Raw genomic sequence first — 17,845 nt, 5'->3', positions numbered from 1 at the left:
GAGAGAGGAGAGAGGGAACCCAGCAGGTCCCAGTGGATGGCGGAGGAGCAGCTGGCAAGAGGGTGGCTGTCTCCAGGTCCCCGCCTTTAGGACATTCAGCTGGGAGGCGTGAGCCACACGACTGGTTTGACCCCATTGGCTGAATTAAGCCCACCTGGCTGGGGCTTGAATTGGCGCCTGCCCCTTAGCCTGCATTGGCTGCCAGCCTCCTGCAGGGGGCCCCAGGCATGGAGAGGAACAACCCCTTCTGCTCCCTGACCGATGCTCTACTACAGGCCCCCTCGTGGGGCAGCAGGTGACTGACGGGGTTGCTAACCACAAGGTGAGCATAGTTCTCCTCTGACACAAATGGGGCCACCTTGAGTCTTCAGCCTGATGGCAGGTGTGTGTTTAAGCCTAAACCCCGGCTGCCTCGGCGGGAGAAGGCTGAGGCTTTCTAGTCCCTGTGATGAGTGAAGAGTTGGCCTCTGAGAACTCCACCAGGGCCGTTCTCATTTGCCCCAGAGCGACCGGACTCGTGGCAGTTGGGGTTCTTGGTTTTGTTTTTCGAAATGCTCTCCAAGGTTTTCACATGGGAAGTTTGCTTAATTCTCAGACCCTTTGGTAGAATGCTTTACTCCGATTGGAAAGCTCAGGGAACTGAGGCTCAGAAAAGTACCCAGCATCGTCACTACGCAGTAAGAAGTGCTTGGCTCATGGGCTGAGGAGTGGAAATCGTAAAGAGGGACAAGAAACGGCAAGGGCTGTGAACCACTAGATGCTCTGTTTATGGGAAGGAAGCCCAGAGGGATGTCTCCTTCCGTGTACTCATTGCTTATCCTTCATCCTAGGCCGGGCGCTCACTTCCCTTTGGAAATGCACAGCACATTAACCCAGAATTAGTTCGGTGCCTATTAAGAGATTATTTTTGTCTCTATTTGCAATGTTTCATTTATTATCAATGAGTATTCTATCCCAGGCCCACCTACACACCGCTTATGCTATATTTACATTTGTTTAACACATTTAATTAAGGACATTGTTAAAATTTTAGAAAGGCTTCCCCTCTCCTGAAATTTGGAAATTGGAGGTAGCATTTAGCAGGTTTCCTTGTCAACCACAGTAGTCATTTTTAGACTCTTTAAGGGAGTAGTAATTCAATTACCCACACAGTTCTGCTTTCTAAAAACATGCAAATGGAAATCTTTCATAGCAACTTCCCAGGGTTCTGTAACAGTAAAAGCCTGCTGCCCCCCCAGGCTTCATTGGGAAGAGCGCTTGGAGGAAAGGGGTGGGAGGAGTTCTTGTCTGCTTGCCTTTGACCGCTCACTGACGTTCAGGGCCATGTTCTTGCTCACCCCACAGAAACCATGGAGCGGGCTGCAGAGCACTTGGACATTTGGCCATCAATTATGCACACAGCACTTTAAAAAAGATAAGCCATAGAGGGAATGTATGGATTGTGGTAAGAGATGTAAGAGCCCCCAAAGTGTATGTGTGTGTGTGCATGTATGTTTGTGTGTGTGTGTGTGTGTGTATATATATATATAATCGCCTTTGTTATTCTTAATATCCTCTAAAGATGACATCAGTAACCCAGCAGCCTACAAATGAGATGACCCTGGCTGGTGATAAGAAAATCTATACTGGTCATTTTAGTAAATGTGTGAAGTATACCTTTCGGTGGTAACACTTGCTGAGAGGTAGAGAGAAGCTGGACTTCTTTCCGAACCTTTCCTTTAGTGGTCACTCTGCCTCCTCGCCCATAGCCTTTGCCCTCCCTCCAAAATCAGTGGCTTTATATTAAAGCTCAAATTCCATTTTGAAATAAGGTCTACACCATTGGTGCTCAACCTCCCTAATGCTGCAACATGTTCCTCATGTTGTGGTAACACCCTGCCTCCCGCCAACCATAAAAGTATTTTCGTTAGTACTTCATAACTGTAATTTTGCCACTTATGAATCATAATGTAGATATCTGATATGTGGGATATATTTTCATTGTTACAAATTTTACATAATTAAAGCACAATAATTAATCACAAAACAGTATGTATTTCTATATTGTGAAATATTTATTTCTAATGATAAATAAGTGACATTTTGTCTTGAAGTGTGGTGTAGCATGGGTAACAGTCTTCACACCGGGGTACTCGTAGGTGGGCATATCTACCTGTGGGCAGACCCACCTGGAGACGATAGAGGAGCGGTGTCTCCGTTCCTAAGACCTTCAGAAATATGTGTTTTCTGATAGTCTTAGGTGCCCCCTGTGCAAAGGGTTATTTGACCCCCAAAGGGGTTGCGACCCACAGGTTGAGAACCGCTGGTCTATAGGCTGAGCTATAGACATTTGACATTTGGATAGATCTACTTGGTTGAATACTGGTGTTTTTCCAGAGTTACTGGAGATCACTGTAATCTTTTTAGTGCTGTCTAGACCTTTGTGCATTTTAAAGTGTGCTTTCTTTTTGGGAAGCCATGTCGGGGGGCTATTTAACTTTAATTGCCTGCATGACCTACAACTTACATCCTAACCTGTTCTCTGCATTACTCTTCTTCCCTCACGTGGTGTGCTTTTACTGCAGAGAGCCCTAGGGGTGCAGTGAGTGAGTGTGGAGCTGCCCCTGAAAGGTTACCAGTTCAGTCCCACTAGCCACTCCCTAGGAAGGAGACTAGGCACTCTGCACCTGTGCACACTGACAGACCTCGTCTGCTCTTCTCTCCCCTCTCTCTGCGCCAGCCACAGTGACCCCTGGTCCTCAAACACACCAAGTGTGCCCCCTCTTGCTGAAATGCTGCTCCCCAGTTAGAGGTCCTCATTTCTCCTTGTCCTGGGCTCTTCTCTGAAGTGCTATGAAGTGCTATGAGCTCCGATGTCCGCTCTCCTATGTGTGGTTCTACAGGGGCACAGTCCACTCCCTGTCCCTTTCACTGATGTTCTTCCACATGCTCTTGTGTGCATTGATGTGTTGTTTATGTGTGACCTGCCTTCCTCCCCAAGAATGAGGGAGAGGCCTTTGCCTGTGGGATTCAGTGTCTCCCTGGCTCTAGAGCAATGCCTGGTACAGGAACCATTCAGAAAATGTACTGACAGTTGCTATCACCTATGAACAGCATGGAGGTTGGGATGGAAATAGAGTAGCTCAGGGCCAAGCTCCTTGCTCGTCCCCCAGAAGCAATGGAAAGGACTTGCAGAACACGTGGACATTCGGCCAAAACTTATGCACATAGAACTTTTAAAAAATATAAGCCTTTGTTATTCTTAATATCCTCCATTAGATGACATCAGTTCTCCCAGAAGCCCACTGATGCGGTGTGAACCATGGCTGGTGATAAGATAATAAGTTCTGGGAATTTTAGCTAACATATGTGCTGTATACCTTTTGGTAGTATCAGAATCTCATTCTATTTATTTGGCAGCAAATAACCACTCAGTCACTACATATAATCTCCATGATAAGTGATTATGTTTAAGTTAAAAATTGAGTGTGTTTGTTTTGGGAACTTTCTCTGACCAGAATAACCTATGATAACCTTTACAGAGAAGAACAAATAAATCACAGATCAATGAATTTTCACAAAGTAAATGTATTCTATCCAGCATCCTAGTCACAAACTACAATATTGCAACAGTCACAGAAAACCCCTCATGCCTTTAAGGTAAAAACCTGCATACTTGTAATATCATGGATAGGTTCTGCATGTATTTGAACTGCATAGAAGTAGACTCACCCAGGGTGTGCTATGTTTGTATTGGATTTCTTTTACTTGACATTCTTTTTATGCAACCTATTTGTATTGTTGCATATGGTTGAAATCCATTAATTTTCCTAGCTGTATAGAATTTTGTTTTATAGATTGTACATTCTATTTTATTTAAGTCATGCCCATTTGGGTTGTTTTGTTTCCAGCTATTCTGTATAACAAATCCTGCTGCTGTGAGCGTCCCTCTGTGTCGTATGGATGTGATAGCCAAGAATAAAATTGCTGGTCAAAAGATGCATGCCCTGATCTTTAGTCTGTACTGCCACAGTGTCCAGTCTGATTGTCCCTGATGACAGACTCGACACAGTGGAGGAGAATTCTCATGGCTACTCATGGCTACACTTAGAATTATGCCTTTGTTCATTTTATTTCAGAACCTGTGTTACACTGCATTGAGTTTCCATTTATATTTCTCTTGACTAGCATGAACAATTTGGGTAAAGTGATTTCCTCGTAATGTGGGCTGTAGGGGTTCCAGCTAAGTGCTTGACTCCTAACCAAAAGATCAGAAGTTTCAGTCCACTCAGAGACACCTAGGATGCGTGGCCTAGCAATCCATTCCAGAGGGAGCAGTCTCATTGAAAGCACCACGGAGCACAGTTCCATAATTCAATGTCATGGACAGAGTGGTGACTGCATGACCTAGAACCTGTATCGCTTGAGTCAGTAACGGCAGCGTGTGCTATTCTTTTTCTTTAGGTTGAAGAAGAAGTCCCAGTCAGTAGACATTACTGCCCCAGGATTCAACCCTCTGTCTGGGGCAGGAAAACAAGCCCTGCCAGCCAGTAAGCCTCCAGCACCCAAGACCCCCGTCATTGAAGAAGAGCAGAATAATGCGGCGAATACCCAGAAGCATCCTTCCCGTAAGAGTGAACTGAAGAGGTTCTACACCATTGGTGAGTGCCTGACATTTTATGCAAATGAGTAGATGACATCCATCGACACTGGTGTCAGAAATTTGTGGGCCTGCAGCCCAATGGCCTTCCATTGATATAACGTGTAGAGTTCTCTGATGGTTTATTTATACACTTTCTTATAGGTTAAAGAAGAGAGAAACTTGGAGGATCGTCAATATTTTAACCTAAGAAGAGTAAATTGTGTGTGTGTGTGTGTGTGTGTTTTCAAAAATTCCCAGGAAGATAGAATTGAAAAGTCATGGACTTTTCCCATGCATTTTCAAGGCCCACATGAATAACTATATTAGGTTTTCCAATTTTCCAGCAGGTATGCTATTATCTGCCCTTTAGCCCTTCTTCAGCCAGCATGGCTTTGTTTCTGTTCTTCCCGTTTCCCTCCCTCTGACTCCGCTGTCAGTCGATCAGAGAGTGCTTGATATCAGCCTGTAACCGATACAGCCACTGAGATAGGGGAAGCTTTCACATTTGGAGAGAAGGCATGTTCCATTTTGAGTATGTTTTGGTCTTGCACCTTGGAGGGATGGAACCGCAGAGTCTTTTGTATGGAAGGGGCTGTGGAGAGGGTCTCACTGGCATTACATCTTTTTTCCCCAGAACTTGCAACGTCAACATTTGCTATAGTTGAAGATCAATCTGAGCAAACTGATTTAACAATGTTTACGTACCGGAATTTGCCCACACTGCCTTGGCCTTGTTTTCTAACTAAACCATGATGCGTTTCAGTGTCGTGGGTGCACTGGAAGTGGAAGTGACCAAACTGATCACATCTGTTGGGAGCTGAGTGCTGCTGATAGCTTGACCTACGCAGAGTAAGGCTGCGGTGGCCTCTCCTACTGAGACTCAGTCTCATTCAGAAGGTTGGCTAGAAGGGTGTGGCCTGGGGGTTCTTCAGAGATGCATGGATAGGGCTCAGGGTTTATTGAGATTTACCTCCACCGACTCTCCGGGACATGTCTGTTGTAAGATGGCTAATGCGTTTTATCTCATGTATTTTAAGGCTCTGATCTAGACATGGGAACTCTGGTGGGAAGTCAGCAGTTCAAACCTACCTCTCTGTAAGAGAAAGATGAGGTCTCTACTCCCATAATGATTTATTGTCCCAGAAACCCTATGGAGTCAGTCTGCTTCTGTAAATATTTTTGGCTTTGGAACCCCATGGAGCAGATCTTTTTGGTCCTGTGGGCTTGCTCTGAGTCGGAATCCACTCTAGGGTCATGAGTTTGACATGGTATCTAGAAATAAAAGGGACCCTGGTGCCACAGTGGCTAAGTGCTCAGCCGCGCACAACGGGGTCAGCAGTTTCACCACCACCACCACCACCACCACCACCACCACCCTGCCCCCACCAGCTGCTCTGTTTTCATGAAGACTTTGGGAGTCCAGTGGGAGTTCGGCTCTGTCCGAGAGGGGCACTGTCAGTGGCATGGACTAGGGCTTCTTCTAGCCGGCTCTGGGAATGAAGGAGCAGTGGGCACGGCCTCCCCTGGGGTGGAGGGTGACGGTGAGTGTGCTCCGCTGCTCAGTGAATCTGCAGGGCAAGCCCGCCCAGGGGCACCTCCCCCAAAACCAGCCATGGAAACCACTCTTCACTCCTGTGGCACCCACGAGTCTCCCTGAGTTGGTGTCAACTTGACTGCAGGTGGGAGATTCCACGTAGACAGGAAAATCCCCAGGCCGGCCTCGTTCTGATTCCCACAACAATCTTCTGTACCGCTTCCCAGACCAGTCCTTCTGTGTCTTTGTCTTACGTTGTTTCCTTTAAAGAGATGCCTCCAGGTCGTAGTTCAGGATTTCACTATTCAAGCCACGTGTTTTGTTTTTTTTCCCCCCTTTATAACATTTTATGTTCTCTTCTTATGTCCCCTTTGGAGCGTCCTTTCCAGATGAGAATGCTTTAAGTTTTCTTTTTCTTTTTTTATTCATTTTATTGGGGGCTCATACATCTCTTATCATACTCCATCCATCCATTGTACATTTGTTGCCATCATCATTTTCAAAACATTTTCTTTCTACTTTGGCCTTTGGTATCAGCTCCTCTTTTTTTCCCTTCCTCCACCACCCTCCCTCCCTCACGAACCCTGATAATTGATAAATTATTATTATTATTTCATGTGTTACACTGACTAGTGCCTCCCTTCACCCACTTTTCTGTTGTCTGTCCCCCAGGGAAGGGGTTATATGTAGATCACTGTGATCGGTTCCTCCTTTCTCTCCAGCCTTCCCCTTCCCCTCCTGGTATGGCTACTCTCATTATTGGTCCTAAGGGTCTTGTATCTGTCCTGGATTCCCTGTGTTTCCAGATCTAATCTGTACCCAGGTACATGCTCTTATCTAGCCAGATTTGTAAGGTAGAAATGGGGTCATGATAGTGGTGGTGGGTGGGAAGCATTAAAGAACTAGAGGAAAGTTGTATGTTTCATCGGTGCTATACTGCCCCCTGATTGGCTCGCCTCTTCCTTGTGACCCTTCTGTAAGGGGATGTCCAATTGTCTACAGATGGGTTTTGTGTCCCCAATCTGTAATCCCCCTCATTGATATGATTTTTTTGTTCTGGGTCTTTGATGCCTGATACCTGATCCCATCGACACCTCGTGAGCACACAGGCTGGTGTGCTTCTTCCATGTGGACTTTATTGCTTCTCACTAGATGGCCGCTTGTTTATCTTCAAGCCTTTAAGACGCGAGACACTATATCTTTTGATAGCCGGGTACCATTAGCTTTCTTCACCACATTTGCTATGACATGTTTAAGTATGTTAATAGTGAGGTGATGAAAAGTGATATGAGTGTGCGAATAGGGTTCTCATTTCTATGTTCACACTCAGAACAGCAGAATTTTAGATACAGTATATACTTGAGTTTAAGTCGACCCGAATATCAGTTCACACTCAGAACAGCAGAATTTTAGATACAGTATATACTTGAGTTTAAGTCGACCCGAATATCAGTCAAGGCACCTAATTTTATGACTAAAACTGCATAAAACGTGTCCTGAAAAACTCAGCTCATACTCAAATTATACAGTAATCAGTTCCCTGGAAAGACCTATTAAGTTTGCATAGCTACCTTTAAGGGTCATTTACCAGTGGTCTTTCCTCATGTTTTTAGACATGTCCACATCATTCTGTTGCTTCTCTTGCCTTTTTTAAATTGAGTAAATGAAAATAAAACTACTTGCAAACTCGATATTTTTAAAATATGAGAATGTTAGGGAGACCCACTGAACCTCTGGCCACAGTAAATACAGAGCTAAACTTAGAAAACCTCTGCCCACAGTAAATAGAGAGCTAAACCTAAAGATTGAGTTTGAACAGAAGATTGAGCTTTGGCTTACTCTTCAGTAGCACCACCTTCAGTAACTTTCAGTTTTGGAATTTGCAACAACTCTCCATAAACATCACAGAGGAAACAGCTGCACTGTCAAACTCACCGTGTGCAGGTAGCCCGGATTAGAGCGGGTTTACTCTGTACTGTCAGGTGGCTGAGTCTGCGGCAATTCCATGGCCGGGGTTTGGGGTATTTATTTTACTAATTGGAACCAGGAAACTGTGTCTTCAAGGCTGAACGATTGGCAACGATTCCATTACCCATCGTGAAACGTCATTGCACAAAGCAAGTGCACTATGGTATCTTTTCATATGTATGCTCATCCTGAACAACAACAGTAAAAGTTGCCATTTATTAGCAATTTCTTACGCAAGACACAGGTGAAGCTTCTTCCTTCTGGCAGCCCAGGCCATCCTCAGAACAACTCTGAGAGGGAGGTGCGTTTTTCAGAAGAGGAATAGCAGCCTAGAGGAGGTAGAGGAGGGCTCGTGGGACAGGGATGAAAGCCTGCGAGTGAATGGACCTTCTCTCGTAACACTTTAGGAGAGCCAGCCCAGAGAGTCACACGAAATGATGCCACCCTTTTCAAGGAGGTAGACTCGAGGGGGTTCCATGCCATAGTGGAGTGAAAAGTTCCTTGCAATTCCCAGAGAATCTCAACTAACCCATCTGTCTGCCAATGTGCCCTTGAAAGGTTTTTCAAGGTTCACACAATGGGAAAATCCTGGGGGCCCTCTTGTGGCCCATTCGAGTACTACACTTAAATTAAGCACTGAGGCCTAATGCAAGTGAATTACTGTACTATATTTAAATTTAAACAATGATAGGGCTTGCATTTTCAAATTTAAAAAAATAAGAAAGTCCTGGAGGTTATTTAAGTTTTTATTTCCATTTCATGCTGTAGCTGCTCGAAATATTTCTTCTTGATATCACAACAATTCATCTTCATGAACCTGTATAGAGGAGCCATTTACTGTGGAGAGAACTCTACAAAGAGAACTAATTAAGGTGACCAGATTTAAAGTGGGACGCTATTGACGGGCGGAGGAGGGGGTGTTATTAATTCTATATGAACCAATAGACCATTCCCTAGCTTGTTGTTCATTCTTTCCAAAATTCGGGACTTTTAAAAAACCGCCCAAAATCGGGACTGTCCCGCCAAAAGCGGGATGTCTGGTCACCTTTTTATAAGCCCCTTGTAAAGACAATAGATGCAGGTCCTAAATTATTTCTAGTATTTATTCAACTTATAGAGACAAGAAATATCATTTTTATTTTTGAAATAACTAGGATTATAAGTCTTTTTGAAAATATTGATTTTTCAGTAAGAAAAGTAGAAATGAGACTAAATTGATGCAAAAGATCGGAATCCTGCTTCATATAAATTAAAAGGAACCAAATCCACTGCCATCAGCTAGATTCTGACCCAACATCCCAGTAGGACAGAGTAAGACTGCCCTCTGGGTTTCTGAGACCGTCAAGCTTTACACGAGCAGAAAACTTCCCCTGTCTCCCCCAAATGCAGAGGAAAGTAGTGGCTGCATAAGTCAGGGCGGGGCTCCGGAGAAGCTCACCCAGCCCTGCTCTGCCACTCCCTGTGGTCTGCTGCACCTTATTTCCCATCCCTGGGCCTGTTAGTTATCATCCGTAAGTCAAGCACTTTGATCAAATTAATACAAACTTTCTTCCCTTCCCTTTGTATCATCACGATGGCCCATGTACGTGCGTTTTCTATTGCTGTGAAGCAAGTTACTGCCGTCGGAGCCTCTCAACCATAAGGAGTAATGCACAGTTTGAAACAACATCCGTTTCTTCGGACCTGGCGTGGCTGCCTTCTCGGATGAAGGTGTCACTGTGCTGAGCTCAAGGTGTAGCCTCAACTGGGGAAAGGTAGTCTTTCCTTCAGTCTTGCCGCTCGAGCACTCCAGCAGATGAATCATGTATGTCTAGCAGAACTCTATTCAGCTGGCTTCCACGGCGAGGCATTAGAATATTAATGGCAGCTTTCCCAAAGAGCTGTTTTGGCCTTGCTTGGATTAGGATGCATTTAAGAAAGGACAATGGAATTAATATTTGCAGCATGAAACAGAAGATGAATGGGAGGAACGTTCTGCTCGTCAAGTTTCCCAGCCTCGTTGGATAGAGATGTGCAGCTGTTTACCACTTCTAGCAAGAGAACAATGAGTCCTGGGGTTTACATTGTAGCACAAAGTAGTGAAATTAAAGATCTGGGAGAATTTAATGCATTTTAGCATCTGTTGCAGTGGAAGCCTTTTTGTGTTAAGTGCAATTATCATCTCTTTAAGGAGCCCTGGTGGCATCGTGAGGGACCCGTTGGCTGCAGTAGTTCAAAACCACCAGGTGCTCCAAGGAGGAAGACAAGACAGGAGTTAAAGGTCTGGGAAACCCTCAGGGACAGTTCTACCCTGCCTGGAGGGCGGGTCTCTAGGATTTAGAACCAACTCCTTGGCAGGGAGTTCCAGTTTGGGGTCTTCTCTTTAAGGAGCCCCCTGGTGGCGCTCCCGGGTAATTGTTGGACTGCAAACCTAGACGCTGCCAGCCTCTCCCTGGGAGAAATCTGAGGCGACTTGCTCTTGGAAAAATTGACAGCTGCAGAAACCCGACATCGGGTCACTGAGCCAGATGGATCTGAGGGCAGCGGGCAGGCCGGTGGGTCATCTCTTCAAAGTGTAATTTTGACCGAAACGAAAAGCGACCAGCTCCCACAAACCCGAAAGGATTTTGCTGCACAGCACGTGGACTGACAGGCCATCAGCGCACGGATGTTTTGAACTCCTGTTGCGCCCGTGGGCAGTGTGGGTCCAGGGGGGAGGAATGAGGTCTTCGGACCCTGATGCCCAAGCAGGAGTACTGGTTGCCCCTGCTGGTCCCGGGACCCTAGACGAATGACTCCGCATCTCAAACCACAGGGTCCTCATACATCAAAGGACGTGTGGCACTTACTCACAGGACTCCTGAGAGGAGCAGGGGAGACAGACTCCGCCAAAGGCCTCCGCCAAAGGCCTCCACCGGACCATGAGTGTCCTGAGTAAATGCGCACCCTGCGGATGTGCAGGCAGGTGCCTCATGGAAGAGGCAGCAGGTTCCTGCGCTCCTGGAGCTCATGTCCCCAAGGCTCCTGCCCTCAACCTTTGTCTATCTGATCAACGTATCCTCTGGTTGTCCCTGGCGCCCAGAGATAAGGTTGTTACTCTCTAGCCTGTCTATCCATGCTCTGCCTGCCTGTTGCTCAGCTGTATCTCAGACCTCACCCCAGCACCCCAGCCAAACAGAGGGATCGTTCTGTTTGATGTTCTCCCGATGGCGTTAACTTCTGGATCTTTTATCCTCCTGAACACTTCCCATCGTGTTCGATGTCAACAGGGTCTTCTCTGAGGCCTGGCCAGCCCTCTCCAAATCGGGTCAGCATGAATAGATTTCGAAACATTTGGACATCCGCATCGGCAGTGATATCTGGGTGGCTGACAAATGCTCACTGCACGCAGTGAGTGATGACAAGCCCCAGAGAGAGCCAGGAGAGCCGATGCGAGGGCCACCACTAGCATTTCAAGGTCTGAAGGTCTCAGAGCGTTGGTTTGTGATCAATGTGGCAGAGCAGAGAGAAGAATTTAGGTAAACGGACTAATGCTAAAGAATGCTTCCCCCACACACATTTTCAAGTCAAAAGGAAACAGAAGCAAAACATTAAATTATATCTTTGACAAGGATCTTACTGAGTGGTTTCCCAAGTGCTAGCCTACACCATCCACGCTAAAACGAGCTCATTAAAAATAACAATAACCTAACAGCAGTGCTTTTGTGAAACTACATTTCTTCACTTGAAGGGTTTTTTTTTTTTCTCTCCTTCTCTTTCTCTTCTTTTTTTCTCCTCCCTGCCTTTCCTGCTGAGGAGTCCTGATGACTTCATGGTCAGCAGTTTGAAGCCCCCAGCCACTCCTTGGGAGAAAGAGAAGGCTTTCAACTCCCATAAACAGTTAACATCTCAAGTCTTGGAAACTCACAGGGGGCAGTTCTACCTGTCCTGTAAGGGTCACTACGAGGCAGCATTGCCTTGATGGCAGTGGCCACCACCCCAACTACCACTCCCAGAAAGAGTTACCGTCTTGGAAACCCAAGGGCAGCCAGTCGGAATAGACTGGACGGCAGTGAATAAAGAATATTTTTCTCCACGCTCCCTGCTTTTCTTCCACCCTCCCTTCCCGAGTTCCTGCTTCATTGTGCTAAAATGTACTATCATTTATGAAATGATTGCCTAGTATGTGACTTGGTAGATGTGTTTTTAAATGAGTTCCTTCCTTCCTTCCTCTTCTGGCTATAAATCCCCTGACCCGTGCCACTCTTAGCTTGGGAAATGGTTCCCAACACATTTTGATGCTGTGTGTCTGCAATCAGATGGATGAGTCTTTTGCTCTGCCTTTAGGATAGAATACTTTTAATATGCCAAGCTTAATGAAGCACAATTTAATACAAATTTGCATTTTACAAACCAGACTGCTTACTTATTGAACAGTGAGCTTACATAATTAGGATCCCCTAGGAATTCTTCTCAGTAGTTGTTAAAATTAAACCAGTGATAACTAGTTTTGAAACTCTAAAAAGAGTAAAGCAAGTTGCCTGTTTTAACGGCTTTTTAATTGCCATACAGCAGACATTTTGAAATACCATATAGCTTGCTTGCCTCTCCTTGTGAGGCCAGACTTTTTAATCATGAGGATTAAGTAATTTTAAAAAGACATCAATTCTAAAGTGAAAATACTGTAAGTGGAGGCAACAAAGAAAGGGAAATGGCCCATCATGCTGGAGGGGACACATTCTGGAACATAAAACTGGGTCATCGCCGAACCAGAACCTTCTCTCCAAGCAGGCGGACTTTTCAGGTAAAAGCAGGCAGGCTCTGTGATTGAATCAGCAGGCCCATGCAGGCCGATAAGCACAGGATCTAAAATGAGTGCTTTGAGGGTTCCAATCTAATCAGGTTCTTCTGAAAAATTACTTGTTCTGAACGGAAGTTTGCTCTGAGAGTTGGATGGCTTCTTTTATTTTCTGGGTCACCAAAGTGCTCAGGGAACATCATTGATTACTGAGGTCCCTTGTTGAACCTGGCATCTGAAATTCCCTGAACAGCAGGGAACTTTTCACAAATTGTGAAAGGCAGTGCCTAAGCGGAAGTGCTCAGGGTGCCATTCTGAGGGAGAGCAGGACGCGAGGTCCACGTTCTGGTTCCTGTGCAGGGTGAGTAGCTACTAAAGCCCAGTAGCCGTGTGCATGAGAGTCTGTGTCCATGGGAGGATGTTCCAGTGGAGCATTTGATTGGATTTTTGTTTCATATCATTAATTTCATGTAACATTGGCTTTTCCACAAGGTTGAGGAAAACCCATAGAGCCAAACTCCTTTTCAAGTAAATAGTAATGCTTGCTGTCGAGAGGAATTAGCCATTTTATTGTGACTAATAATTTATACAAGTGTCATTAAACGTTCAGGAGCCTTGGTGGTGCTGTTGAGTAACTGATCGGGACTGATAATCACAAGGTCAGTAGTTCAAATCCACCAGCTGATCAATAGACGAAAAGATGAGGCTAGCTGCTCCCTTAGAGGTTCACAGCCTTGAAAAGCCCATGTGGGGTCGCTGTAAGTCGAAATCGACATGAGAGTAGTCAGGGTTTGTTTGTTTGTGGAAGGAACTATAGTTGTACTTAAAATGGAGATGTAAATAGAGTTGTTTGTACCCCTATGGTTTATTTGTGCAGATGATGAGTTAGATAAATTTGTCAAATAATTTCCAGTTTACACGGTCTTCTGTAGATTTCCCTTATTCTGCTTCACCTTGTTTTACGGCTGTTTACTGTCAGCAATAATCAGCAAAGGATAAAGAGGTACAGCTTAATTTTGCCTGTAATGAGTGGATTCAGAAATGTCAATAGCCCAGTGTTTTCCTAAGTAAATTGTGTTGGCATTGTGTTTGGAGTTGCAGGATAATAGTCTTATCACTTATTAGAAACAAATTATACCTGTCAACTTATTTAATCATTTCTAAACTGCCCAATTAAGCCTATACTGGTTAAAATTGTGAAATAATTAAAGTAGACATTGTGCTATATCCAAAAACTAATCATGGTCCTGCTAGGAATTTGCTATTCTCAAATAAAGGAAGTCATTTAACACATGTGGCCAAGAGAGCTTGCCCTTTCCTCTAGGACCACTGTAGAAACTCTCTACTTCACTAAACCCTCACTAGGGACGGAAGACGACAACCTATTAAGTAGGGCTTACTTTGTCCTCCCTGTCTCATGAAAGAATGAAGGGCAATTTGAACAGGGAAAAAAGAATGTCCAGATTTCACAAATATGCACACTTTCCTAGAGAACAATCATTTAAAGAGCCCTTAGGATCCTGCACATATGCAGAAATAAAAAAATATTGGTGCTGAATTTTTAAGTGGATTGATTGATTTTTAATACTTGAAAACATTTTCAGTTTGGTCTACTTCATGTCTACTGCTGTTTCTTCAAACACAAGATTCTTACATAGTTTATGGTTTTTGATGAAGTATTGATCAAGTTCACATCCTTGACAAGCCGAATATTACTTAGAAAGCGAGAAAAGCCAAATACATTGGGGGTAGGTGGGCACAAACCTGCTGCTATTGATTTGTACGTGGTGTTGTGAAGTAGGTGAATGTTAGGGTGGTTTTCCGTTCCACGGTTCATAGGCATTCAGTTTCCGCTCAGCCACGGCAGTCCCTCTAGAAGCCTTTGCTTCACCTGAGTCCTCCTCCTGCATCTGTGCTCACTCCTTTCCTCACCTTCTGAACGTTGCTCTTGGGTAAGTGCTCCCCTTCCAATCTTAAATGACTGAAGATTTGAACATGGGGATGAATTCATTTCCAAAACTGAAGGGTGTCTAAAGACCACAGTTTGGGGGCCCCCTTTAGTCTCTATCCAACTAGCAAGCCTGGTCTCTTTTATGATTTTGAATTCTGTTCATTTTCCTCCCATTCTAGGCAGGACCTTCTAATGTGATCCTTTTGAGAGCAATTAACAGTGGTAGTCGGGCACCATCTAGGTCTTCTGGTCTCAAGGTATGGAGACTGATATTTGTGTGGTCCATTCTTTTTCTATATATTTTCTAATTGCTTCTATATATCTTTTGATTTCCATTATGCTTCTTTCCTTGGGATGGAGAGAAGCCAATAGCAATTTAGAAGACTGCTCACAATCTTTTAAGACATTATTCGCTACTCACCAAAGTAAGATGTAGAAGATTGTCTTTTTGAATTCTAAAACCAAACTCAATGCCATTAAGTCATTTCTGAATCCTAGTGACCCTATATGTTATGCCAATTGACCTGGATACCCATGCTACTGCTATTTCTGCCAGAGGTTTTGAAATCCCTTTAACTTCATATTTAATTACTTTGAATAACCCAATTGAAGGTAATAGATATTTCATAAGCCATTTGGAATATATTTGCTGTAAATTACATGTACATCTACAAAATATCTGACTGCGTTATTTTAAAACTTAACTAGTTCCAACTTTGTGATCATTCAGAACATAATAATATCATAAATCTTTGCAATATTATAATATCTGAAATAAATCCATCTGTTATGGAAATACAATTATTTCAGGACAAGAACATTTTAAGCAAGCAAATTAATTCACAAAGAACATTTAAAATATTTTTTTAAATCTAATAATAAATTGGTATTCAAAATCTTATCCATGTTCTTGTTGTTACATGCCATTGAGTCTGTTTGGAGCCCCATACCAGCTGTATGTGCAATAGAACAGGACACTGCTGGTCTGGGGCCATCCTCACGATAGTTCTACGTTCGAGCTCATCACTGTAACCACGCTATCAATCCATTTTGTCCAAGGTCTACCTCCTTTCCTCTGCCGTGCTACTTTACCAAACATGAGGTCCTTCTCCAGTGACTGGCCTCTCCTGATCATAAGTCCTAAGTCCATGAGCCGAGTCTCACCATCCTTACCTGGAAGGAGCATTCTGGTTGTCCTTCTTCCAAGAGAAATTTGTTTGTTCTTTTGCCAGTTCACGGGACTTCCGATATTCTTTGCCAGCACCATATTTCAAATGCAGCCATTCGTCTCTGTTCTTCCTTATTCAATGTCCAACTTTCACATGCATATGAGATGATTGAAAATACCATGATTTTGGCCAGGCACCTTAGTCATTAAAGGAACGTCCTTGCTTTACTTTATCTATCTATAGAATAACCTATTTCATATTAGTTTATATTTTTGAAAATAAGTTAAATTCCTTATAAATATCATTTAGATAAGCTTTCAGACATTTAGATTGATGTTTCCTGTGAGAAAACGCACATGGGTCACATGATTGTGTCCACTGATTTCCTCTGTTCTGTTTGGTCGTTTGGGTAAACTTCTATCATAATTAGCATCTGAAGCTGCTGGTATTTTATGGAAATGACTACTATGCTTTGAGTTTAAAGAGACTGTGATAAATACTAGAAACATTATGCACTGAGTACGTGAAAAAGAATAACGAATGAAGTAGATGGAGAATAATGAACTTGAATATGGAGCACTGAAGAAGAATTGATGCACTTGAGTTGTGGTGTTGGTGAAGAAGAGTGACTATACCAACGACAGCCACAAGAGTGAACAAATCTGTCTTGGATGAAGCAGAGCCAGTGTGTTTCTAAGACAAGGAAGGCAAGACTTCATGTCCCATTCCTTGGGCATGTCGTCAGGACAGACCAGGCCGTAGAGAAGGGCATCTTGCGTGGTAAAACAGAGGGTCAGCACAAAGAAGACGACCCCCAATAAGGTGACTTGGCACTAGGGCTGAACCATGGGCTTAATTATAACTATATTGTGAGGATGGTGCAGGACGCAATGGTGTTTTCTTCTTGTGTACATGGGTCACTGTGATTCAGAGCCAACTTGATGGCATCTAACGATCACATGAATCGCTGCCTTTGAATTGTGTAGTTGTTAAAGAACAGTGGATCTAGCGTCGTGTGCCAGAAGAACAAACACGTTTGTCTTGGAAGAACTGGGGCTGCAATGCGCCATAGAAGTGAAGATGGAGGGACTTCATCTTCTGTACTTTTGGCACGTTGTTTGGGGAACCAGTTTCTAGAGAAGACATCATCCCTGGTAACGTAGTGTTAGCAAAGCAAGTGAAGACTCACAATGCAAAGGATTGAGACCATGGCTGAAACAACAAGCTCCAACATGGTGGTAGTTGGGAGGGTGGTGCCGTGCTGAAGATTATTCAGGTAAGATGTTGACCTCCTAAGGTGTGATAGAAAGGTGTTTATTAAAGCTGTGTTGATGGTGGGAAAGAAAATTCTATCCTTTAGAGAGAGAGAGAGCGAGAGAGAGTAGCAACTTCACTTTGGTTCCCTTCTCGAGCATCCCCTATGATTAAGTATGCCAGAGAAATAAAATCTGTCAAGGAAACTGGAGCAAAGTGGGGCTGGTATCTAAATACCACATCAGAAACCTTTGGATTTTTCATCTGATTTAGAGAAAAGCCATCACATCTGAAGACACATCTCGTTTGCAGCATCAAATCAGTATTCATCAGCCTGTGCTCCTGGGCACATCACACTTATGATTCATTCTGCTTAAACACCCTGCTTACTGCAGTCACACTGCATCACATGGACAGAGAACTTTCTCCGACACTATTTTGGGACTTAAAGAAGGCTTAGGGATGAACGGATGGAGGCCATGTGGCTCAGGGCCTATATAGGTAGTTCCATGACACAGGAGAAAGGCTTGGCTTTCTAGTGGGCCACAGGCCCACCAGGCAATACACACATGTGCACACGTGTGTGTGTGTG

At 44.1% G+C, this 17,845-nt stretch overlaps 1 protein-coding gene across 2 annotated transcripts in view; it reads left to right on the top strand.

The window, feature by feature from the left end:
- The window catches only part of OXR1 (oxidation resistance 1), a 620,623-nt gene that overhangs the window by 398,368 nt on the left and 204,410 nt on the right, over positions 1–17,845 (top strand). For both annotated transcript variants that reach the window (XM_045287193.1, XM_045287139.1), the window contains exon 2: positions 4,444–4,640. In XM_045287193.1, the coding sequence (XP_045143128.1) occupies positions 4,444–4,640 (197 nt within the window). The remainder of the gene's footprint in view (positions 1–4,443; positions 4,641–17,845) is intronic.

This window comes from Echinops telfairi, unplaced genomic scaffold (genome assembly GCF_000313985.2).
Source record: "Echinops telfairi isolate 266 unplaced genomic scaffold, ASM31398v2 ScPeMD7_1;HRSCAF=3_0, whole genome shotgun sequence".
In the NCBI taxonomy this organism is placed as follows: domain Eukaryota; kingdom Metazoa; phylum Chordata; class Mammalia; order Afrosoricida; family Tenrecidae; genus Echinops; species Echinops telfairi.
Note: the sequence above shows the minus strand (reverse complement) of the source record. Positions and strands in the feature narration are given on the sequence as shown.